The following is a 26,383-nucleotide window of genomic DNA, read 5'->3' on the forward strand; positions in this document are numbered from 1 at the left end:
ATGTGTCGAGTTTCTGTGAGGTTTCAGTCTCAATGCCTGCCTGAAGTCAACCCGGCACAGTTAATCATGTTACACTGCACTCATACGGACTTCACACAATCATGTTGGTATTTATAATAAATACCACAAATATTTAAATCGTATCAAATACATTGATTTAAAGGTGATATAACAGTTGATTGTGCTAGTTTTTGTGAAGTGTTATGAAAATTCTAATTTAATCAATTTTCTTACAGTGTGATGCTAAATTCTTGCCATCATGTCACTTTTTTCTCTTTCAGTTGTATTTTAAAAATTGCCCCTGCCTAATTATCCTTATTACTATTTATTACAATGCAACACCAGTGCTCCCTCATTCTCCCACATTCTTACCTGCATCTTGTTTTAATCTGTATATCTTTGATTTTTTTCTGGTATATCTTTGAATTTTGTATTTCAAACCTGTACATTTTTTCTTCTTCTTTGATACATGCCTATTTGTGCACTTTTGTATATTTTATATTTTGTATATATTGATATTTTATATATTTTTTCTGTACACACGGCTGCTGTGACAAGCTAATTTCCCACAAGTGGGATAAATAAAGGTGTCTAAGTCTAAGTCTAAGTCTAAGTCTAGCAAGCTAGCATAGATTCCCTGCATTAGCTATGGAACAGCCCATTCATTATGAGCAAATTCCACTCTCCAGCTTTGTATCCAACAATCTCCCCATCAGTTGATGGGAACCCTATTATTGTAACACCGCATCAATAACAACAATAATAAAACTTTAACATCAAAACGTAATTTTTCACTGGAGCTGTAATAGTGGAAATAGATAATCCACCCATTGCTGACGTCTGCTGATCAAGGGCCCAGCCGCGGGGCAGTAGGCTGAGTAAAGCACTTCAGACCTCCCCCTCTCAAACAACGCTTTCCAACTTCTCCTGGGGTACTCCAAGGTGTTCCCAGGCCAGATGAGATATGTAATCCCTCCAGCAGGTTCTGTGTCTGCCACAGGGCCTCCGACCAGTTAGATGTCCCTGGAACATCTCCAGTGGGAGGCACCCAGGAGACATCCGATGCCCAAGGCACCTCAACTGGCTCCTTTCGACACAAAGAAGCATCTCTAAAGCTAAGCCCAGCCACCCTCCAGAGGAAACTCATTTCAGCTGGTTGTATCCGAGATCTCACCACCCAAAGCTCAGGACCACAGGTGAGGGTCGGAACATAGATGGACTGGTACATCGAAAGCTTCCAACCCAGCTCCTTCTTCACCGATGCAACCCCCTGCATCATTGCAGATACTGCACCAAACCACCTGTCCATCTCATGCTCCACTCTACCCTCAACCGTGAACAAGACCCCGAGATCCTTGAACTCCTTAGCTTGGGGCAGCAAGTCTCTCCCAACCCAGACAAGGCAATCCACCGTTTTTTTGGCAGTGAACCATGGCTTCAGATTTGGAGGTGCTGACTCTCATTCCAACTGCTTCACAATCAGCTGTAAACTGCCCCAGTGCATGCTAAAAGTCATAGTTGGATTCATATTTATTAACCCAGAACCAGCAGATTTAGTCCCCTTCAATGGTGACTGATTGGTGAGCTTCTCTCTGCACTGCTCTGCACAGTCAAGCTCTGTTCGGGGTGCACAGACGTCCACAATATAGTGCATTATATAGTGAGTAAGCCTTATTGTAGTGCTGTTAGGAACCTTAAATGAAAATTTCATTCACTATGTAGTGCACTATAAAATTGTCTTGTGATTTCCCAAAAGGTAGGGTACTGACGCTGTAATTGTGCAAAACATCAAGAGCTACACTATCTTCTCCACCTCATGTGGGCAGAATTTAATTGTTAACCAAGATGCCTAATGCGTAACAAAGTACCCTAAGTGTTCTTGAATGCCTGCTGTTAAAGATTAGTTATTCAACAGCCAGGGATTGCTCATCAGCTAATATACAAAATGGCATTGGCAAGTTGGGTCTTCTTCTTCTTCAGAGATGGAATAACACCCCCTAAAAACACCCAAAACTTCAACCAAAATAAATTCGTAGTACTGCTTCTTGGTGCAACTCAAGAGACGTTGAAAAAACTACATCTCAATATTTTCCAGATCATGGCAAAGATGAAAAGCTCCCTTCAGTTGTCTTTTAACTACTGTTTGCCCCACACTTTCTTCCACTATTATTTCTTCCACTATACACCTAGTTCAAAGACTGTTTTTAAATTGCAGTAGATTTCCTCTTCACTCTCCATTTTTAGGTTATTTTGAAGTCAGCTGTTGTGTCTGGATTTGTTTTTTCAGTTTGCTGTGATTAGTTTGTTTTGAAAACACACTACAAGACCAACATGAGAATGTTTTCCTGTTGTTGGAGTGTTTGATTTTTGTAACATGGTACACGGTGCCCCAACAGACTGGACCTATATCAGCCTCACTAGGGGCTGGTCCAAAGTAAGCCTGAGCCAGCCCTAACTGCGCTTTGTCAAAGAGGAAATTTGTCTACTCTTAAATATGGACATACTCTGTAGGCTTACACTGTGTTCTTCAGTTGACAGTGACCATACAAATATTTTTTAAAAATACTGTTTTCTTGGTAGCTGATAGGAAAAATATAAAAGAAGGAAAGGTCATGAGTCAATGACAGCGTTCAAGGAGCCAGACTTTGGTTTCAGTTCTGCTGGAGTCAGTGAGGTGGGCAAATAACACTATAAACCATCATATCTTTATTGTTTAAATTTTAACTGACAAATCCTTCCACCAGATTAAAAAACACACATTATGTGACGCTTACTGATGTATTTCTTAATTATTTATGCACATGTTCATTTTCCTTTCTTGTTCGTTTATGTGCCATGATGTAACAATATATCAGACCCAATAGGGGACTGAGATGCAGCTGCTGGACAGATCCATGATCTGTTTGAAGACCAATAAAAAGGCAAAAAACACCAACATTTAGATAAAAAAATGTTAGTCAGCATCGTGTAATGTGTATTTAATAATTGTTTGGATGGGTTTTTCTAATGAAAGGTAAAACAACAAAGATATAATGCAACAGAATCACAATATTTTAACAAAATATTTTTTTTTACATAATAGACATAGCCATTACACAGTCATTCTGTTCTGTGCCTTTTAATGTCGTCTTTCTGTATGTGTTCTGGTGGGTGGGCCTGTGAAGGGGGGGGGTTATATGTTTAGATGTTGTTTCATGTTTTGAACTTGTGAAGCATTTTGTGCGACATTAAATGTATGAAAAGTGCTCTATAAATAAAGTTTGATTTAATTTGATTTGATAATATTCAAATATATTGCGCACTTAAACTGATATTGATTTTGTTCAGGTGGATAAAATATGTTTTGCCACAGCGGTACATTGCTTAGCTTCTGCGCCAGTAAATTTGGTTTATCAAAGCGATGCAGTTAATAAGAAAAGCACATGCGTCAGATCAGGTCAGACCACTGTGCTTAACTCTTATCTTTATATGTTACAGATATGACTGAAAATGACAACAGAAATAAACAAGTGGGCTGAATTCAAATATCTCCGCAATTCAAAACAGCAGCCAGTTTTCAACCTGGAAGTGATTTTTGTTGTTAGCGAGGCGTCACTGTGATTTGGTCTATGCTGTCACTGATGTCACCACCTGTCCTTCTTTTGACTGTACTTGGTAGATGACAGGAAGTATACAGGGACCAAAGTTGTTGCATTAGCAACACAAAAGCAATGTTTTATTTACAAAAGAATAATCCTTCAAACAGTTACCTTAATCCTTTAAAATTTGTACCAAATACAGACACCCAAAGTGTCCTGCTGTAGCTGCTCAAAGCCATAAAGAATACAGTGTGCAAACAGCAGCTGCAAGGGGAAAAAACAACAAAAAATACCTCTGTGTCTGGCCAAGTGAGCCCATCTGACAAAAAGAAAGTGCACAACATATCAGCTCTTTCCTCGTCTGACTGCAACACACTGACACTCTGACAAGATTTCATTTATAAATCTCTCGGTGGCATCTTGATTAGAGTGTAATTCTACGGCTGGAGAGAGAGAGACAGAGAGATGTGATAATCTACTTGCAGAATGTGTTTGGAGTCCCTTTAGTCACTTTCCTGCTACTCCTTGAGTTGGATCTGAGACGGACTCACTAATGCTGGTAAAAAACCTAAGAGTTTCTTGATCCTAGAATTATTTGCAAGATGTGTTTAGAGCACCCGAACACTGACTTACACTACGTATTCTGAAACTCTTCTTCTTTTTTTAACGCTTCTGATGGCATAGTAACCGCACTGTTTTTCAGTGCAAGTCAGTTCAGTCAGTCCTCTGAGCAGTGTTAGTTCATTTCTTTAATCATGGAACAATGGGTGCTGATGTTTAGGATATTAAAGAGGAAAGCAGCTAAAACTCAACTTTGGTTACTATTTCAGCTGCATAACCTCACAGACCGGTTCCACTGTCAACTCTTCTGTCACAGCTCATTACTGAATACTGTTAACTACAGAGCCGTCTCTGTCCTGTGTTTCCCTGCACCAGGATGGCCTAAGGAAAGAAAACCAAACAGGCTAGTGTAATAATAGTATAATAATATTAAGTATCACTTTGAAAGAGGCTCAGAACTGCGTGGAGTTGAAAATTATTTATTATTATTTTTATTTTAATTTGCAATACAGCATGTTCATATTAGTTAAAAATATGATTTTTTTTAAGCTGGTATCCATTGAATGCTTTGGTCAAAGACACTTTTGATCGTTAAGCTCAATTTTCAGCATCAGGCCATCTCAACCTTCTTAAGTTTTTCAAAATTAAGTGTCACATTGTGATAACAACTGTATAATTGTGATCAACATGCAGTTATTAACTGGAGATACTTTGTACTATACTACATGTGTTGGCGATCTCTTTGGCCTAGAGGGCAGCAAATACTCACTGAGAACCAACACTTCTATCCAATGTTACCTTTCTGTCATTGATGCTGGATGTTTTCACTAATACTTTAGTATGTGAAGTTATCGTCAGTTCCAGTAAAAGCAGTCTGTCACAGGGCTCATACAGACAGGAACAAGTCATAGACAAGGACTTTGATGTACTTTTTCAAGCACTTTTAAAGGATAACATTGTTTTAACAGCCATTGGCTGCAAAAAGATGTGCAAATTCATAAATAGAGTAAAAATATGCTTCTAGGGCCTAAAATAACTTATCATTAACTGATTTTTTTGGCATGTAACTGACAAAGGAACAAAAAAAAATATGCAGAGCATGGCGCCCTGTGCAAGCAACAACCTGAAAAAATCCACTCAACAGCTCCACCATCAACAGTTAGACAAACATTTACTGCTGGATTACAGCTCACAACTTGTGCTAACAGCTGATACAGCTCTGGTATGAGTGTTTTACAAGCCAGCAAAACATTCTGGTGCTGACTATTCACTGGTGTTTACCAGCCTGTTTTTGCTCTAAGCTCATACGGCATTAGACAGTATTTGCAAGCATGGCCGTTCTTGGCTCCCTAGTTTAAGGCATTTATCTAATACGTTCTTTCTATGAAATCATTTGTGATAAATTTTATGACCCAACATTATAACAATGTCATACGCCAGCAAAATTGTCACTTTAGTTCCCACTTGTTCACAAGTTATAAATGGAAAAACTTAAGGTACCTCACTATTGATGGGAAAGTGCAGGCTTTAGTTTTATGCAGAATGTCCATCAGTTAGACAGCTGCCTTCTGAAACTAGAGACTACAGACACCCGCCTGGCTCTTCCAGCTGAGATGCAATCGGTCCTGTAAAATAAATAAATAAATAAATAAAAATAAATAAATAATAAAACATTTTATTTATTTTTAAATTTATTTTATGTATTAATTTTTTTCATTTTGCTTTGTTGTTTTTTTAAGAAGCTTTGTGTAACACCGTGTCCAAGGGACTACAGATGAAAAATAGCCTCCTGGCTTGTTCTGGCATTTTTATACCTTGTGTATGTATTAATTAGCACTACCCTCTTTTAAATAAACTAAACCTAAACCTAGAGCTCTTTTCAAGGTACTAAAAGACATTTTACAAAAGTCAAAAAAAGACAATAAAATAGATTAAACTAAAATACACAATAAAGTACACACAACGTTAATGGCACGTTAAAATCACTTCTGAAAGGTGGGTTTTGATAAGTGTTTTTAGCTGGGAGAGGTTGGTACAGTCACAATCCTTGGTCACAAAAAATGGCCACATTAAAATCCGCCTTTAAAGGCAATGAAGGCCTCTGTCCTCTGTTCATTCCTCTCTATCTTATTACCAGATTAAGATCAATTTTCTATCTCACCCGTTCTCGGGGTCCTCACTATGTCCCCACAGTCAATACAATTTGAAAACAATGAATAACCTCAGAGGTGCGTGACATCGCTGAGCTGAAGAGTGCTGAGTGGACTGGATTAAGATCTCAGCAAATAGACTCATTAAGAAGCAGGCAGCCTGGTATTGACTCAGCCATACAGTGAGATGGAGCAGCGTTGGAGGAAAACATATGATCCTTTATATTGGATTGACAGCTTAATCGGTTTAAATACAGAAAACTACAAGTAAAGCCTTGCAGTTGTATGCCTCTGACAACTGTTTGCAAGTTGCACTTACAGTTTACATCCAGCTCTGTGAAAACATGGATGCTTCACACTCGGCAGCACAGAAGATACATACAGTTAGCACAGTTTAAAGATTTGAGTCACCAATTCAGTATCTGACAAAATGTCTCATTATCTGCTCCTGAGATATAATGTTGAGTAATGGACAGAAAAAGTGTTTTTGCAAAAACATTTTTAAGTCACATCAAGATGACTTTTTGGATATAAAATGTCATTTTTTATTGTTTAATCCTATTAAACATTTCTGTGAAATTTTGTTATGATCAGCATATGAGGTCTTGAGTTATGGCCATAAACCTGTTTTATGATGTCACAGTGACCTTGAAATTTAACTTAATCATTTCTGAGTCCAAGTGGATGTTTGTGCCAAATTTGAGGCAACTCGCTCAAGTTATTTTTCTGCATATAATGTTCAGAAGAATGAGACAGATGCAAGTTCACAGTGACCTTGAACTTTGGACACCAAAATTAATCAGTTCATCTTTGAGTCCAAGTGGGCTTTTGTGCCAAATTTAAAGAAATTCTCTCAAGGTGTTCTTGAGATATTGCGTTCACAAGACTGAAACAGATCAGCTCACAGTGACCTTTGACCGCCAAAATGTAATTAGTTCATTGTTGTAGAAGTAGACGCTTGTCCCAAACTTGAAGACATTTTCCTACATCAGAGCCCTTTAGTATGGCTAACTGTAACACATATGTTTTCCTCTGGTAGATTTATCCTTCTGCAACAACCAGGAGTAAAAGCCATGATGGTATTGATATCTGTTTATGTATTTGAGGCTATTTTCTGTGGTTGATGATGGCTTGGTTTACTGTAGAGCAGCTACAGCTGGAGGTCTGTTACAGCTGAACAGTCTGATGCTCTTTGGGCAACGCTCCCGGACACAAAGACTGTCAGAGCTATTGAAAATCAATTCACACACATGCACACACATATAGATGTGCTGTCTTCTTGTTTCTCCCTGCTTTTTTCCTCTCCATCAGTCTCTCCATCCCCTCGCTCTCTCTCTGTACGTCAATCACCCAAACATACACAAGCAGGCAGAATGAATGAAACAGATTTGCTGCGGAGGCAAAGCAATGTGGCCACAAATAGAATCTAATTAACTTGGATTGCATGGCCCTGGATCCTTTATTGGCTGAGACGGAGGGCAATTCGACTTTGTTACATTATGAGAAATGAAACCAGGAGCTCACAAATACTTTGTGGGCCTTTTCATAAGCTTAACACTCTGCTTCCATGCATATTTATGTATCAGAGGTATCACTTAACGTACTTTAAATTTAAATAATTAAGCTGCAGAACATTGTTATAGAGCAAAATATAACACTGGTTGTTTTTAGCGAGACATTCCTGCATTTCCAGCAGGGATTGTGTGACCAAAGCAGGTGTTTTATAGCAAGTCCACCAAAAGCAGATGTTCTTTAGTGAGCCATTGTTGTGTATTTAGCAGCTACTGTTTGTGGGTTTTTCTTAAAAGCCATCACTGCATTTCCAGCAGCAATGGTGTGACAGAAAAGTGGTGTTTTTTCTTGAGCATACCAAGTGGGTACCAATTATGGTATCAAAAGGGATGTTTTTTTAACAAGGCATTGCTGCATTTCTAACTGTGACAGTGCAACTAAAGTGGGTATTTTAAAGCGAACCATTGCTGTGTTTCCAGAGGCAATAATGCCACCAAAGAGGGATGTTTTGTTGCGAGCCATTACTGCATTACTAGAAGTTATAGTGCCACCTAAAGCGTATGTTTTTTAGCAAGCCATTGCTGCATTTTCAGTTTTGAATATGCCACCAAAAGCAGGTGTTATTAGCAAGTCATCGCTTTGTTTCCATCTGCAATTCTGACACTATAAGAGGGTGGTCTTCTGTGAGCCACAGCTATATTTCCAGTGGAGAAAGTGCCACCAAAGTGTTTTTTTTTTCTTTTTTTGTTTTTTTTTAGCAAGCAATCACTGTGTTCCCAGAGTTGATTATGCCAAAGTGGGTATTTTTTTAGCAGGTTATCACTGCGTTTCCAGAGGCAAATGTGCCACCTAAAGCCAATGTTTTTTTAGCAAGCCATTGCTGCATTTTCAGCATTGAATATGCCACTAAAAGCAGGTATTTTTAGAAAGTCATCACCGTGTTTCCAGCTGCAATTCTGCCACTGTAAATGGGTGTTCTTTAGTGAGCCATCGCTGTGTTCCCAGCAGTAATATCATCACCAAAACTGGGTATTTTAAACCAAAACATGATCTTTCCCTAACCACACCCAAGTGGTTTTTGTGCCTGAACATAACCACACATTAACCACAGCATTGTTGAAATGCAAAGTTCTAACATGTCCATGGCATAATAACTAACAGATGTTATGTATATGTGATTTGAAGAACCTTACAATGGCAGCTTTTATTCTGGCAATTGGGTCAAAGGAGAGTAAGAGGCCAATGGTGACACTCTTTAGACAGGAGAAGTTAAAGATAAGAAAAGTTAAAAATATGACAACATTAGAATAGAGAATAGATGGATATGATAAATGAGGGTGAAACAGTTACAGTGACATATAACAAGCCCTCTGCTGTGCTGACAATTCACGGGAGATGTCACTTTCTCAGCAATGCTGCAGGCTTTGTAAAAATAAAAAACAGTGACAGATCACGTTAGATTCACTAGATAATGTACAATATTAGCTTCCTAACTAAATTGTTTTCGTCCTCAGAGAAGTTCATCTGCTGAAAAATGCTTGTGTGCAATAACTCAAATGTGGAAAAAAAGGACTGAGTAAGAAGACTCAGACAGAGAGACAGAAACACAGTCAGACAGGCAGCAGGCTTCCATCCATATTGCATACGCTACAGTCTGCTGTCCTGTCAGCTCTTCTCATAACCATTAGAGGATGAAGTCATGGCCCTGTGCTAATTGTCAGTGACAGAGGAGTGAGGGTGGGTAATGGGGGCAGAGAGGAGGTTCGAGCAAGTGAGACAGACAGATGTAAAGACAGACAGACCTCAAGGGAGACACCTCTCTTCTGTGCGTCTCTTTAGTCAGTCACACTTGTCTCTTAACGAGCGCAATTTAATTTTCTGTCTTCTAATTACAGGAGAGAGCCTCAGTCTGTTACTTATTGGAGAGAGACGGTTTTAATGAACGCAATGTGTGAAGCGATTTGATCAGTGTTATTCCTCCTGTGTTTTATCTTACAATTAGCCAATAACCCATATGGTTTATTGTAAGTTAAAAAAAATCCTCTTTTTTTGCAGTAATGCAATAAAAATAAAATCTGATTATAATACAATTATTTAGGGAGGCAGAGCTACTATCAATACAGCCTGTTGGTGACTGCCCATCACAGCCAGTCGGTGGCGATCAATAAATAATGCTAAGTCAACAGTCGCACCTTCAGCAGCCTCCCTGCTGGTCTGTTTTCGCCCAGCCCATCCCTAACAGTATGAAATTTTAATCAACCGCAGTATTAATATTTTACAAGGTTATCTAAACACGATGGATTCTGAGGACTTGTTAGCATTCCAGCCACGGTTCATTCTCTGTGACATTATTTGACCTCAGGGGTGACTGGGGACAACTAGAAGCATGATTATTAACAAGAGAAACGTTGACAGCTGCATGCTCAACATAGCATGCTACGAAAGTTGAATATCTGTGTATAAGGTTTTTCTGCAATTCACAAGAAAATGACAATGTGATGGCATGTTGAGTGTAGCTGGGATAGCGCTTGCCAAGCTAGCAGCAATAAGAAGTCAACATTAAGAGCCAAAAACTGCAGTTCCTCTAATGTCCACCTGAGGCTGGCTCCAAGAGCGAGTTGATTCAGGACTTCCCTGGGCACAGCATGCAGGTGAAGTCAAGATTTTATAACAAAAGGTAGCAACCATGTGCATCGAAGAGGAAGCGACGAAAATCTCGTACACGGTGCTGATAAGATGCAAGTATAGCAAGGTAAAAAAACATGTGGACAAAGGTTGGCTTTCACTTTTACTTCTGCTGGCGATAACTGTTTACAATTGTGGCCCTCAATTCCTGTATGTATAGTGTAACTGATATGCTAAATATATGTTATAGTGCTACTAAAGACATACTAAAATACTTCTAAGTGTACTTGCCTATACTATTTTGAGACACCATTAGGATGCACTTAAATAAACTTAGATCTCTTATAAACACTACTGTACTGAAAGCATTTCTTAATTATATTTTACTTACTTGAATTTAAATAAATTGCAATTTAAATGTATTTTTTAACAAATACTTTACTCTCCTTTCAAAGACATTTATTAAATAAAGTGTACCAACGTTAAGTGAAAATTTTATTGAACTACACTTCAAGTAGAGAAAAGTACAGTTTTTAGAGGTGCATAATATATATATATATATATATATATATATATATATATATATATATATATATATATATATATATATATATATATATATATATATATATATATATATATATATATGTATATATATATATATATATATGTATGTATATATATATATATATATATATATATATATATATATATATATATATATATATATATATATATATATATATATATATATATATATATATATATATATATAAGTATATTCATGTGCATCTAAATGGTGTAGTTCTGCCAAGTAAACTTAAATTTGTTTTAGTATGTCTTTAGTAACACTACTGACAAATCATTATTTTATTAAGGACATTGTTGGTACATAAAAAAATAACTTTTTGCTTATAACTGTGCTCGTAAAGTACACTAAGTATACTTTGTTCCATTTTAAAATAAATACACTTGTAATAACCAATAAATATAATTATAATTCAAGTATATTGGGTATTTAACCTGGGACTAAGTGCATTGCACAAAACAATACAAGACAATAAGTATACTTTACCTATTTAAAATGTTACGTCTAGTTTAGAGTACTTATTTTGTGCCAGAGTTTTTTGTCTCTGTTTCCTATGACTGAACACATGCTCAACTGGCTGACTCAATAACAATAACATCATAGTATTTCACCTCTCATGCTGTCAGTCTAACTAATGTTAAACCCGGTACAGAAACAACTTTCAATACTGCAGGCTTTGGAGAATGACAGTCATTCAGTCGACAACTGGTATGGATGCAAAATATTTCCACCAACATGATCCAACTTTTTGAGCTCACATGGGCCCTGACACTGCTGCGCCTGAATCAGCAAATGTGGTGCTCCGAAAAAGGCGTGGAGGCTTGTATACACCAGAGTGATAGTCCCAGTGAAGTGTACACAGAGCAGCCTGGTGGTTATGGCTAAACAAAACAGGAACGCTTTGGTGCTGGGTGGTTTGCGGCTCTGCCACTCTTCTCGCTGTGTGGCTTCAAACATCCATCCTGCCTCTTCCTCTTTTGTGCAACATTGTGTGATAATAGAACAATATGAGGATGATTTAAAGGGTAAATTCAGAGGGACACACCCAGAGCCACACCCAGAACATAACGCTTTCACCCAACCTCAGTCTCAAACCAAGCACTGGCACTGACGGCTTTTTATTGCAGTCTCCTTTTGGCCTCGTGGTGTGTGTGTGTCACTCCTCCTTCTCTCAGCTTCATCTTGTCAATGTGTGTGTGTGTGTGTGTGTGTGTGTGTGTGTGTGTGTGTGTGTGTGTGTGTGTGTGTACTCTTACTCTGTTTCATTTCAGCGTGTGTGACCCCATCTCTGTTTCTGTCAGCCTCATTTTAGCTCCATTTTGGTTTACTCCGTGTGTGTGTGTGTGTGCAGCAGATCTGTGCTGTTCCATTTTAAAAGCTTGTTAGCTTGTGTGTACATGTGCATGTATGTTACGTGAGGGCACACACACACACACTTGTCCACCCCCTCTGCGTCTCTTTGCTCTGTAATAAGAGCAGCTGTGGTTGACGTGAGGCCAGTTCTGATTCAATTGCAGTGCACGACTGAAGGCTATTATGCTCTGTACACTGGAGGAGGAGGAGGAGGAGGAGGAGGAGGAGGAGGGAGCACAGCTGCTAACAGCAACGACAGGTCTGACGCTGAGGACTGAAGACTGAGGGCAGGACATTTCTACATCAGATACAGACACAGCCCTTTAATGCAGAGTTTCGTGCAAAAATCTAAAATAATAATAGATTTTTTTTTTTTTAATCTAAAAACATCTCAACTGGGTGACTACTAAACAAGGCTTTTTATAACTGTGGTAAACGCTGTGGTTTGGTTTGGCATAACAATTTAAATACAATTTAAAATATATACATATATATATATATATATATATATATATAATATTTTTTAAATTAGTTTTACAGAATTTATACCTCCTATATGTATTATAAATAACACCAAATGACATAAATTACAATATTGGGTGGAGCTGTTGGTCAAACTACAGGTGGTACATCCACATTTTCCTGTTGCCCGCAAACCATGGCGCCACCACCACGGACACAAAGGATACAGCTGATCAAGAGACAGACCCGCCCCTCACACTCTCAGTCTCACCAACATTTGTGGTTACAACTAGAAACACACCTACTTTTAGACATTATCAAAGACTTCAACAGATTTCTGGACATACCAGAATATCACGATGCCGAACTTTTTAAAAGGAATGTACGAGGGAGGCTGTGTCGGAAAACTGCAGCTGTTCCACTTTTCTTTATTCTGACATTAGGGGATGTTGATCTAAGCATGCGCAGCTGCATTTTTAAGTGAAAATTAGTAAAGTATTCCTTTTCATTAGCCTTGTAAACAGCTTAGTATGAATAATGCCTTTTTTGGAATAAGAACCAGAACTTCTTCAGGGTGTAAACATAGTTATATGTCAGTTGCAGCTTGCGGAGGTTGAGGCTGGATTCCTGTCAACCATTAAAATCTTCCTCTCAAGTAAATGATTGCTAAGGGAATATCACTGCATTAACGTTACCTGACAACAGCACCTTCACAGTTTGAGTACACTTGGCAACAGCTTCAGTACTGGAATGCTCAGAAGACATGAAAATTTTAAAAACATGACATAAATAGACTGCAATCAGCAAAAATCAACAGACTGATATCTGACTCAGAGGAATAGTTTGGATATTTTAATGTGGAGTTGTATGTTCTTATCTATGGTCGGTGTATTACATAAAGTCTGTTGGCACGCCCCCAGTTTGGAGAAGCAGGCAGGAGTCCGACATGTAAGCAAAGTAATCTACTGCTGTGGATGGAGTTAGCAACTAACTATTAAAGCCACCTAAAAAGGCCCAACCTAAAAAAAATCTATATTCTCACCGCTTCAGCTTTTTGTCAAGACAGCCCGTTTTGACGGGCAAGGTGTTAACGGCTTCAGTTCCCCGTCTATGCTCTTGTCAAAAACACCAGACTCCAATGAAAAAGAAACATTCATTTTCAATCGCTGAACACAGGAGCTGCTGGTCTACTGCTGCCTCGATCAGTTAGTTAAATTGTGTTATTGTGTGACTTGGTGAATCTGAAGTAAACCCTTTAAACGTCAAAGTTACACAATGACACAAATTAACAAACTGAGTGAGGTAGTGTTAGACCAGCAGCTCTGCCAGAATATCATAATGCTGACTTTTTTTAAGAGGAATGTGATGTTTTTCTTAGTTGAGTCTGACATGGAAGAGAGCAACAGCTTCATTTTCCCACTGAAATCACTGTCTGACATTTAGGTAAAGCAGTAAAAATACTCTCAATATAGCATACATGTAAAATGATATTGATTTTTTTTTTTAGGCTGCTAAAATACATTTTGTTGCTGACCCCTCCAAAGCAGTACACTGCTTAGCTTCTGTGTCAGACTCCCGTCTGCTTCTCCAAACTACTGTTTGTAATACACTGACTGTGTATAAGTACCCCATACAACCACACTTTAAATAATCAGAACTATCCCTTTAAGCTATTGTACAACACACTTTTTTAAACTGCAACCAAATCAAAACCAGGAGCCAAAATGAACATTTTTCTTCTTGCTCCCACACTGCCACACTCCTACACTCTTTCTTGTGTTGATTATAGCCCACTGTAGCTCAAGGCGACAGGACGTTGTCTTTTAGAGGTGGAACAGTATTTTTTTCTACCCCCTGGTTTTCTCTGAGTTGTGCCACTGGAATGCCTGGAGGATGTAATTACGACCTGATGTACAAGCTGGGACTTTCCCACGTCTGACTTTTTAATTGAAGGCAGCGTCGTTCTTAGAAAGCCGAGAGTGACAAAGACAAAAAAAATTGTAAAGAAAAATAATTAAGAGAGAGAGAAAAGAGAGTGGAGACTGGCGGATGTGGAGTAGAATCAGAAGGGAATTGTGGCGGGAGAGGTGGGAGGATTATAAAGAAAAGGAGATAACACAGGAGAGAAAGCAGAGGAGGGATGGGTGATTAAGGGAAGGAGGTGGAGACAAGCTACATCTTAATTAGATGCAGGAGGAGGAGACACCTGCCACATGAACACCCCCCTTCTCCTTTTCTCCCTTTTACAAAAACAGATCTTTATGAAAAACGCTGAAAATAACACCACTTAAAAACCGGCATCTGTGTGCCGGTGAGTCAGCCGGTGGGAGATCCACCCCCAAAACCTCCTCCATCAACCCAAGGTGGATGCACCGCTATGAATAATGTAACACAGAGGGGTGGAGGCCACCGGGCGTGTGTAGAGGAAAAAAAAGAGAGGGGTAGTTCCGCCTCCTCCCTCACCACCCCCTTCTCTTCTCATTCTCCTCCTCTTCGCCTGTTCACCCAACCCCCTCGCTGCCGGCCGCACTGCAGAAGGTCAGAGAGAGACGAGGAGGAGAGAGGCACGGAGAGGCAGAGGGAAAGAGACGAGGGGTGGGGTGCTGCTTGGATGTACAAGAACATGAGAGGAGAGTGCGTGGCCGAGCGATGACAGCCATGCTGAGCCCAAAGATCAGACAGACCAGGAGAGGTACGTTTGTTTGCATTCACATCTACAGCAGCTGCTTCTTCACTCAAAACTCTGCAGTGACACATCGTTCGTATCTGACAAGGACTCTGATGGCAGTTTGTCACGTCAGAAGATGCATTAGTGATGCTTTATCTGCACTTTTACAAATATACTGCATTTTTAAAAAGTGCTTTTTTTGCTTATAATTTTTATTCTACACAAGGATGTGTCACTTTTTTTCCCCAATGCATATATTTTCTGACACATCTGTTAATGAAGCTGCAGCTCAGAAAAGCTCCAGCGTACATTGGCATTCTACTACAGCTGGCCAACACTGCTGGTGTGAATTCTATTAACCCTTCCAAAACCTGAGCAAATTGGCTTCACAAGCGACTTACTAAAAAATGACCCAAAAATTAGCAAATTATTAGTGAAAAGTTACAAGAATAGCCCCAAAAAAGTAACTAACAAACAAACTACCAAACATGAAAATTGCCTCTAGAAAGTGCTAAAAGCAATTGTATTACATTTTTTTTCTCTTTTTTTGCCACATAATTCTAAAATTATAATCAAGACAATTTTATTTTTTGATATTATCTAATTAACCCTGCCAACTAATTGTCAGATCATTTCCTTGTCACCTTTTACTTTATTTATTTAAAAAAGAATTTGCAGTTTGCAGGACATTTTGTTGCACATTACGTTTTTTCCGTGTTGAAGGTGTTAAAGGGTTAAGAGGAGTGTGCAGCATCTCTAGTTTCATCACTGCAACACTCGGCGCTATCTGGCAGCCGTCAGCTGCTGTGTGTGACATGCATGTATTTGTGCATGTGCAGTGTGTATGTGTGTGCATGTAGTAATATGTCCTTCCTTCCTTTTTTGGCACTAATCTCCATGACTGCAATTATACAGCTGGATCTGATTAAGATGAATTGAATAGTTCCCAAGAATTGGAGAGGGATGTGTAAATCCTCCTCGCTGGAGCGGCGTGAAATTGGTAGTAAAGTGGATTAAATCTGCATATTAAAAGCAGATTCAGCTGGCTCGATGTGATTCACTGTCTTGTAAATTAGCACTTAATTGATTACATCACGTTTAGGCTGCGCAAGATAATCGGAATGAACACGAGTGGCATTATTTTTGAGTTCAGGTGTATTTGCAGAAGATCAAATGCACAAAATATAATTAAAAACAAAAACAAAATGCACCCTGCTGCACGCGCTGCACTTTTGTTAAGACGCTGAAAATTGAAGAGATTAAAGCGACCCAATGATCGAGCGTGAGAAGGATTCTCTGCATACCTTCTGCAGATTGGTGCTTGGCTGCTGACAGCATCACATTTGCTGTATGAATAAACGGGTATGTGACAGGTGTAATGGTGGAGTAGACACAGCTGAGGTTAAAGCAGGTCAAAAAACGAACATTAAGCAGCGAGCATTTGACATTTTACATGACTGTCTGACTGGCAAACCTGAAAGTCGAAGAGGGCACTCGAAAAATGAATCAATAATATAAATGTGTTTGTTTTTTTTTTGTTTTTATTGATGGCTGCGACATTCATGATGCTAGAAGGTCAGTGACAAACTGGCTCAGGTATGCAGTTATATAGTAAATATACTCGATGTACCATGGCTTGTTCCACGTGGGACATTTTAAATAACCATAACCTGAACATCAGAGATTAACTATAACGTCATTTTTTAAAACTTGACTCTAAATGTAGTTCATTAAACAGTTTCGTATTTGATAAGTCTACAGTTTAGAGGAGATTTCAAAATATCAAAACGTATACAGTGTATCGTGATATAGCCTAAAAATATGGGGATATTATTTTGAAGCCAAGTCACCCAGCCCTTAATATAGCATATACATGTTTTATTTGAATTTGCAAAGTCAGCGATCAGGGATTTATTCAGAGTCGGGGTAGAAATTTTATTGCCCTAGCCGATTATTGGGGCTGATATCTGTATTGGTATTTTTTTTAAATGATAATCGATAAAATGTATTAATTAAAAAGTGCAAAGAAAGTGTCAGAATGGGAGGAACGTATACTTTCTAAAACCTCAGAGCACTATTTTTATTTATACATTTAAATTTTCACTTGACTTATTCTAAAAAAAATTTTAAAAACTTGCAGTTCATTGATATTGTAAATGCATATCAGTTCCAAACATCAGTTATGTATGTTCATGTATGTTACACAAGGGTTTTCTACTCAAAAGTTATTGTAAAGAAACCAAGTGATTCAGTCTATAACGACACAGCACAGAGCACTATACCCTAAAAACCACAACCACGGGAGGGGAGAACTATTGGTGCCACAATATACAACCAAGAGCTGATATGCCAACAAAATACCTGCAGCTAGCAAAGACATTAGACATCAGCATGTCAAATGATGAATTTGACAACTTATGTCTCCCAAAGGAGAAAAGTTACATAAAAAAACTCAATGTTGCCTGTCTGTCTCAGTGTTCCTTCTCCTTACATTGCTTATCTTGGAGAATGATCCCACTGAATGTCCAGTACATTGACATACTTTGACATTTACAGTTAGTGCCACCCTGGTCCCCTCATCAAAAAGCCTTTTGAATGTTTCCATTGGATTCTGGATTATTGCAGAAAATAAGTTCTGTGGTGAACAAACGCATATGATACTTACAAATTTTGGCAGGATAACCCCCAACAAAGTTAACATCACACCCAGGATTTTCCAAGTGTAAATGTAATTGCCAGAAAAAAAGCTAATGTTAGGCTATAAACGAACTGCACTACAGTCATGAGACTTTTACCACCACAACGAGGCTGTAAAGCTGTGTTCAGCCTGATGACATTCTGTAATTTTGATTAAATATCACAATATAAAACTAAAATATAGTTATGCCCCCCTTCAAACAATCAACAAAAGTAAAAAAAAAAATCTCCAAAAGTCATCAAAAAAAATAAAAAAAAACAAATTCTGCAAAAAATATTAAATAAAATTGACATCACCCAAAATAATGTCAAATGAAAAACTAAATAAATCTTAAATGACATGTAGAATGAAGTGATTATGATGAATGTTGTATTTCTGATGGAAGCATTAATGGCATGATATTTCCACAGACCACTGAAAGTGTGAAAATCTAGTTAATTTCTGTTTCTGTTTGACAGTTTCAAACTATGACAAATGGTAGCATTTTTAAAAACATCACCCCCCAAATGCAATTTGCTACTAATCTTGGATGGCAGTAAATTAATTTCTCTGACTAGGAATCACATCATCAACAGTATCTGCCCCATAAAAAAAGCCTGCTGTGCTACAACCCGCGACATATTAAAGATTTAATCTGGTTCTTGGTGCATTTTTCTTTGGCTCCAGAAATCTAGTAGCAGCTTTAATTACCCACATATCAGCTGCTTCATTCTCCTGCTGCGTCTTTTTGATCTGCGTTACCATGGTTTTGTGATCAAAGTCCTGCAATGTAGCAACACCCTGACATCCTGCCTTTCCGAGGCACATGATGACGAGATTCTGTGAGCGAGAAGAGCGCGCTGCACAGATGAAACATTCACACCCTGACACACTCAGGTAATGAGCATGTGGAGATGCACAGAAATGCACAGATAACGCGCACACCCGCTGATGCAGATCATTTCTGCTCCACTGCAGTTTTCACATACAGGCTCCATCTTATTGGCCACACCTCCGGCCTGCCACACACACACACACACGCACGCACGCACGCACGCACGCACGCACACACACACACACACACACACACACACACACACACACACACACGCACACACACACACACACACACGCACACACACACACAGACACACACGCAATGTTTTTCACATTAATCAACAGTGATAGGCTAACTGGAAGCCACGCACTGATGCACCTGTAACTCTCTGCCATTCTCCACAAGCCATAAATCACTACACAACAACCAGATTAATGAAATTGAAATCCTCCAACATGTATGCACACTTGTAGACACACGTGTATGTGTATATATATATATATATATATATATATATATATATATATATATATGCACACGCACACATATATATATGTGTGCGTGTGTGTGTGTGTGTGTGTGTGTGTGTGTGTGTATGTGATTTAGCCATGAGTGTAGTATTGTGTAGATGCGTAACCGCCTCGCCATGCTAATGGAGAGGCTCCTCTATGATGTGCACGAGAGCCATACATCCATTTCCTGCTGATGATAAATATACAACTGCAAACTGCATTAAGTGACATCACAGGGGCCTCGAGTGTGTGTGTCTGAGAATGTAGCTTCAAGGCCCTTCATTTGCAACACCACTTCTGTGTGGACAACCATTTGTTCACATTGTAACATTAACAGCTCTGAGTGCTTTCATGCACGGTCAGAATTTCAATATTTGCAGCACTCATCTGATTTGTTACTTCCTTTGATAGAACAAGCAGAAATATCGCCAACCATAATGCATTTGGACACGCTGGCTGTATCTACTGCATCTCGGGTCGTGTGACTTTGCGGAACATTAAAATTATAAATCATTTTCACTGTATAGTATTGAGTGATAGTTTTGGTGCAGGTTTTGAGATATTTGTCTCTGTTATTGCATCCTTTACCAGCTCTGTGGCTCAGCCTCTCATGGAACAATGCTTTTTTTTTTTTTTTCCAATTTATTCCAATGGTTATTTTATCATCACAACGAATGTCTCAAACTCATGCCAACTACTAGATTCACATTACGAGTTTATAGAGATATTTGTGGAAAAAATGAATGACTAGTAGAGCAAGCTTCATCTCTCCAATGACTGCCATAGTGCTGACAATGTTTTGGGTGATCAAGATTTGTTTTTCCTTTTGATATAAATTGTAGATGAAGTCAAATTTTTTTTTTTAAAAAAACAAGGTCTACAGTATTTTGTCTGCTCAGCAAATCCCCCTCCACACCGACACACGTTCATGATATAATGTATGAGCTCATGACGGAATGAGTCTGTCCATGTGGTGGTCCTGGATATTCAGCTCCATACTCACAATTTTTTGTCCTTGACCCCAAAATCACATGTCAAACGTACCAATTTACATAAATTATCAACATGTGGTCAAACTGCACATCTGCCCACAGAGTCAGGCCCCTATTATTTGACTCAGCCCTCTTCTATAACTGCCATCTACTGTAAATGAATGAGCCATAACTGCACTGTCTGTTTGAGTGAATTGCAGTGATTATGCACAGTTTTACAGTAAAACGGCCTCTTTTAGCGGTGTAGCTGATAGTTGTAGAAGTGACCACAGAGCAGCTCCACCCAAGCCAAGGAAGGTCTGAATCACTCAGAGCAGAAGGTCCAAATTGGCGCAGTGGGTAGTTGAGCCTGGCACACACACACACACACACACACACACACACACACACACACACACAAACACAGAAACACACACACACACACACACACACACACTCACTCAAAAATCCGTTGTTGTGACTCAGCCGTGAATCATCGTATGTTCCACTCAGTCTGTGATCCAGACAGCTGATGTGTTAAACAGTGGTGCTCTTTGATGCGAACACTGGCGGGGTGTGGACAGATGGAAAGACACGAGGGACGTGATGTGGTGAGGAGAAACAGAGGGGTCAAGAAGGACGGGGAAGGTGAGAGCCACTTTTAGCTGGCAATGTGATGGAAAAAGTAAACGCGCCCACGGTTTTAGGGTTCAGTTTATGTTGCCGTAAGATGTATTACGCCTTTCATATTTACACTATCAAATAAGTCTGTCTGGTTGGTTTCGTCACACTTGGTAGAAATGGAGAGGGCTGCATTGGGACTACGATCTTGACAGTGATTAAACAAGAACAATGTTTAAATAATATAAACTTATAAAGGGCTGATTGAAAGATGCAGGAGTAGGATTGGGGTTTCTATATGACCGGTACGTTCTGTACTGAATCACAGTGCAGAATTTGGTGTCTTATTTCGGAACCAGGTTGTGTGAATAGCAAGAGAGCGAGCCAAAGTGCAATCAGTCCTCTGTGCCGGTGACGCAGAGAGCAGAGAGCAGAGAGCAGAGAGCAGAGAGTATGATGTCAAATGTATAAAGCTTCAATGTGACCACTGACCACTTCAGGCTTTTGCCATAGAATAAATGCTACAACACCTCAATTATCAACACCAGACACCATAAACAAAAAAAACACAGTATAAGACTGTCAACCAAACATATGAGCACTCGTTTCATTTCAGCTCATTTTGAGAGTTTCTTGTTTTGCTTTCAGCTATAACGCATGGTGTTTCTCCGCCCCACTCGGAGAGAGAGAGGAGGAAGCCAATGTGCGGCTTCCTCTAACATGGCTTATTAAATAATGCATCTAAAAGATGTGCAAACTATAAAAATAAACAGTCAATATATTATTAGGACACAGGCTGCTGGAGAAACAAACATTGGACACTTGAAAGGACAGAGACATTCCTTCAAGTCATTTAGGAGGTCAAAAAGATTAAAAGGAGGGTTTATCATTTTTGTAGTTGATTTTAAAATAAATAAATAAATAAATACTTTTTGGACGAAGACGCTGTATGCGGGTCTAAGTCGCTGTGGATTTAAAACCTCTATCTTCATGGCAACGATAGTGCTACAACATATCTTGCTGCAGGACAAAATATGAAAATGTCTGCGACATAACAAAATTAAATCAAGGTGCGCGACGTGAGCGCAAAGTGTCCAGGGACACTATATTCTGCCAAAAATATGCCATTACTGTGGACACTGTGCTCTTTCTGGTGTCTGTTGTGTCTTTTTATGTCAAGTACCATGCTGCAACACAAATTGCCCGCTTGGGGACAATAAAGATTAACTTGAACTTGAACTCTTAAAATGTGCATTGCGCCAAAACATAAATCAGACTTTAAGCCTTCATTGTTCAATTTTAAAGATCAAAGTTTAAAATTTTTCCATTAAAACAAAAAAAGTCTGACTGTCATTTGCACACTGTTTGGGCTTTCCATTTACATCTTACTATTTTAAAAGTATTGTCTTAGCATCAGTATTGCAAAATACCCAATCAATACTCAAAAGATGCAAGAAATGAGCAAAGGTGAGATATAGTGTATGATCTTACAGTAGTGTAATAATGAGTAAAAGTTGTGATTATTGCTGGTTATTGGTCAGTAGCGGTTGTTTGGAGGGATGGAAGCTAAAAGGGTAAATGGAAAAAAAAATCAACAGTGACTTAAAAATGTAGCATGTAGAACTTTGAGGCAGTTTTTAATTTAAATATACAGAAGGCTATTTAAGGCTAACAGGCAAACATAAAACCACAATCAAGCCTTATACAACTGCAAAAAGTAATTAAGACTGCTTTGCAGTGCATAAATTATTAACATTGTTCTCCAAATTAATGGAAATAATTATATTTTAAAAATAGCTCATGGAAATGTGCCTCTAATCTAAGAACTAATTTATTCCATAAAAATGGCTCAAATGAGGTGCCAGTGATGAGAACAAGGATCCTCCTTTGTGTGTGTGTGTGTGTGTGTGTGTGTGTGTGTGTGTGTGTGTGTGTGTGTGTGTGTGTGTTGCATGTGCCGTGTGTGCTCCCAGTAATAACAGAGCTTTGATTCAACAGGAGCAGCAGCGCTGAACATAAAGAGGGAGAGAAGAATTAGAGCGAGTCAAAGTAGGAGAAGTGAAGGGAAAATACAGAGATGGGAATTAACACAAGATGGATAAATGAGGAAAGCCGAGGTAGAGGAGAGAGCAGAGGGCGACAAAAGAAAAGGCAGGAATGTCTGGCTGTTACAACATGAGCGTAACGGATCCAGGTTGGAAGTAAATGACTAAAGGACAATTAAGTCCATTAAGTCAACAGACAATGTAAACCTGGATTAAAGCGTCATGCAAAAGATATCTAGATTAAAGTATAGAAAAATATTAATTAGAAAAGCTATATTCTCTTGGAACCACAGTGAATGGCTGCACATTAAAACACCAGTGTGTCAGATTTAGGGGGATATATTGTCAGAAATAGTGATATATTAAGTCGCTTTAGTGTATAATCACCTGAAAGAAGAACTGTTGCGTTGTCCTTACCTTAGAATTAGCTGTTTTTATCCACATAGGGAGCAGGTCCTTGTCTATGGAGATCGCCATGTTGCAATGCCATGTTTCTACACGTTTTCACATTTTTGTTTCAGCCACTGTAGTTAAAAGCCCATCTGCAACAAGTAATTCGACAAAATAGGGTTGCAAATTGTAATAGGTTATTGGTTAAAAAAAAAAAAAAAAAAGAGCGATCCTTTAATCGATTGATCTTTTTTTGAAAAAGAAAAAAACATAAAAACTTTGTTTCTTTCAAACAATAACAAATACATCTTTTCCTCAATCAAAGCTCAAAGCAAGGTAATGCATATACTGACAGCAGTGCATAGCCCATTTACTGATTGGTTAAATCTTGCATGTTCGATTAAATTCTTGAAAAGAAACACTGATTTGTAACATGATACTGCTTTATATACTTTTGTGTTTTCATCATGTTTTAATCTCCAGCTCTATTTGTTTTGGAAAGGAAGAGACCTCTGTGGATAATTCAGCTCCTGGCAAAAACCTCTTGAACAATAAACACTAAAGGAAATTTAACCAGGAGAAATTTCAACTGGTTCTAACTGGTTGAAAGATACGTAGGAAAAGTGGGAGGAAGAAGCGGGATAACATGCAGCAAAGGGCCACAGGTTGAAATCGAACCTCAGCTGCTGCAAAGGCCCCAGCCTTTATGTGGCACACACTCTACCAGGTGAGCTTGAGGCCATCGCAGATCTAAGGATTAATTATCCAACCTGAAACTCAAACCTTACAAACTGCTGCTGAGGAAAAAGGAAATATGTCAAGTTCCACCTGTGCTGCATTCACAGCCCCACAACAATGTCCAAATTTGGAGAGAGGATGATTAAACTGAGAACTCACTATCTGGCTTTCAAGATAGAGAGATAACAGCTGCATTTTCTCGTTGGAAATGACTTTCTGACATTAAGGTTAAGCAGTGAACACACTCTCAATATAGCGTACACCTGAACTGATATTGTGTTTTTTTAGGAGGGAGTTTTGACTATTGAAGTACCTGACACAACCCCACATCAAAAAATCTGAACTATCCCCTTTAAATCTTGGATTGCTGTTGTGCAACTTGAGTGATCCCATCATGAGATGGTCTCTGGTTTTATTTATTATTGTTTATTTCATAAAAAAACAGGTTCAAAATTCTACACCTTTGTACACCTTTTAGAAATCATCAGTCCATCCATCATTCAACAAATCTCAGAGGATCAACAGGCTCTACAGGCAGCCAAGAAAGGCTGTGACATGGAATAAAAATGAGCCCTGTCCTTTAGGCTGTGTGTACGCTGGAGAGAGGAGACAATAAAAAAGAATCAACATTGATTTTCTTCCCCCTCCCCATCCATCCATCCATCCCCCTCTTCCCTCTGTGCCACCTCAACATTGATCATTTCTGTGAATGTGTGTGTGTGTGTGTGTGTGTGTGGCACGAAACGCATAGCAGCAGGGAGGATGTCTGCACAAATGATTTCTATAAATTATACATTATTCAAACAGCATTGCCTTGTTTGCCTGACGAGAATATAGCACTCGTCTGAGCTCTGTGGCCTTTTCTCATTCTTATAAAACTGTGAAATCTCCACTCAGTGTTGCAAATGGCAACATTATCCCACATGCTTCGCAAAGATACATGCTTCAGGTGTCAGCTGATGCAATAATATTATCAAATACTGTCAAAAATGACACATGACAGAGATTTTAATCTATTTCTTCCACAGCTGATGTCATACAAGGACAACATGAGCAGCTCAGTGGGGAAAAACCTGATGTCAGAGACACTGCTATAAAGCAGCCGTCTTCTCCCTTTTAAACGTGTCCTTGACTGAGCTCAGGTTACACACGTTTGCTGAAAGTCAGTCCCATGTGGTCCTATTATCCCAGCTCGAAAGCCTCTGCCTCTCTATTCGGTTGCAGCAACACACAATAAGTCTCTCCCAAGGACCTCTGAAATGGAAGGGGGGGATCCCTGTCACCTGAGGCTATGTCTACGTGTGTGAGTGTGTGTGTGTATTCCCTCTCCACAGTCTCTATTTTCTCCTCTCTCTGTTATTATTTGTGCCTGCTGTGACTCTACACTCCCCCTTCATCTCGAGGTGTCTCAGCCCGGGGCAGAAGGTCGTGTGTTCACGACTGAAGCGAGCATGTGTGTGCATACAGCATGCACAATGAGGGGAAACACGACCTTCTATTAGGGGCAAAATGAAAAGACAAGGGCCACAGAAATACTGCGAGCAGAACGACCGAATCAATCCCCCTTTAACCCCCTCGCTTTGTGCCTTATTAAAAATGCTTTCTGTGTGTTTTCAGCCAGGTCCAAGAGCATGGTGATGGGCGAGGTGTCGCGGGGCTCGTGCCGGCCGGCCTCCCCGAGCCTGCAGGAGGGGGCCCTGAAAGCCGGCTGGCTAAAGAAGCAGCGCAGCATCATGAAGAACTGGCAGCTGCGCTGGTTCGTGCTGCGCTCGGATCAGCTCTTCTTCTACAAAGACGAGGAGGAGACCAAACCACAGGTAACACCCCAGCCATGTTTGCACACAGTCGGATACACTGACAGAGCGATGGCTGAGCTGCTCTTTGGCTTGTGTGATTATATTTACACAATTAAATGGAAGATTTTTATCTCTGCCCCCGCGGTGCAGCTCCGCACTCTCTGGAGGACTGATGGATTATTGCAGGATAATGAGTCAGAGAGTGTTTTTATTAATGCAAGATCATGATCATGATTATCTGATTAATCATCAGTTAAAAGCATAATTGTAATTATGTTCTCTACGTCTATAGTGACA

General features: G+C 39.2%; 2 protein-coding genes across 3 annotated transcripts in view; one reads left to right on the top strand and one right to left on the bottom strand.

Moving 5' to 3' along the window:
• LOC121958884 (sulfotransferase 1C4-like) overlaps positions 1-26,383 on the bottom strand; it is a 55,618-nt gene that overhangs the window by 4,967 nt on the left and 24,268 nt on the right. The window contains exon 3 of one of the 2 annotated variants that reach the window (XM_088070016.1): positions 23,580-23,704. The exons of the other annotated variant lie outside the window; for it this stretch is intronic. The gene's annotated coding sequence lies outside the window, so the exon portion shown is untranslated. The remainder of the gene's footprint in view (positions 1-23,579; positions 23,705-26,383) is intronic. 2 annotated transcript variants of the gene reach the window in all.
• Positions 14,917-26,383, top strand: part of arhgap22b (Rho GTPase activating protein 22b) — a 44,364-nt gene continuing 32,897 nt past the window's right edge. Inside the window, exons 1-2 of the mRNA XM_042508288.2 lie at positions 14,917-15,522; positions 25,908-26,107. Coding sequence (XP_042364222.1) covers positions 15,480-15,522; positions 25,908-26,107 — 243 coding nt within the window. The 5' untranslated portion in view covers positions 14,917-15,479. The remainder of the gene's footprint in view (positions 15,523-25,907; positions 26,108-26,383) is intronic.

Source organism: Plectropomus leopardus, chromosome 19 (genome assembly GCF_026936395.1).
Source record: "Plectropomus leopardus strain MGB_pleo_1.0 chromosome 19, ASM2693639v1, whole genome shotgun sequence".
Classification (NCBI taxonomy): domain Eukaryota; kingdom Metazoa; phylum Chordata; class Actinopteri; order Perciformes; family Serranidae; genus Plectropomus; species Plectropomus leopardus.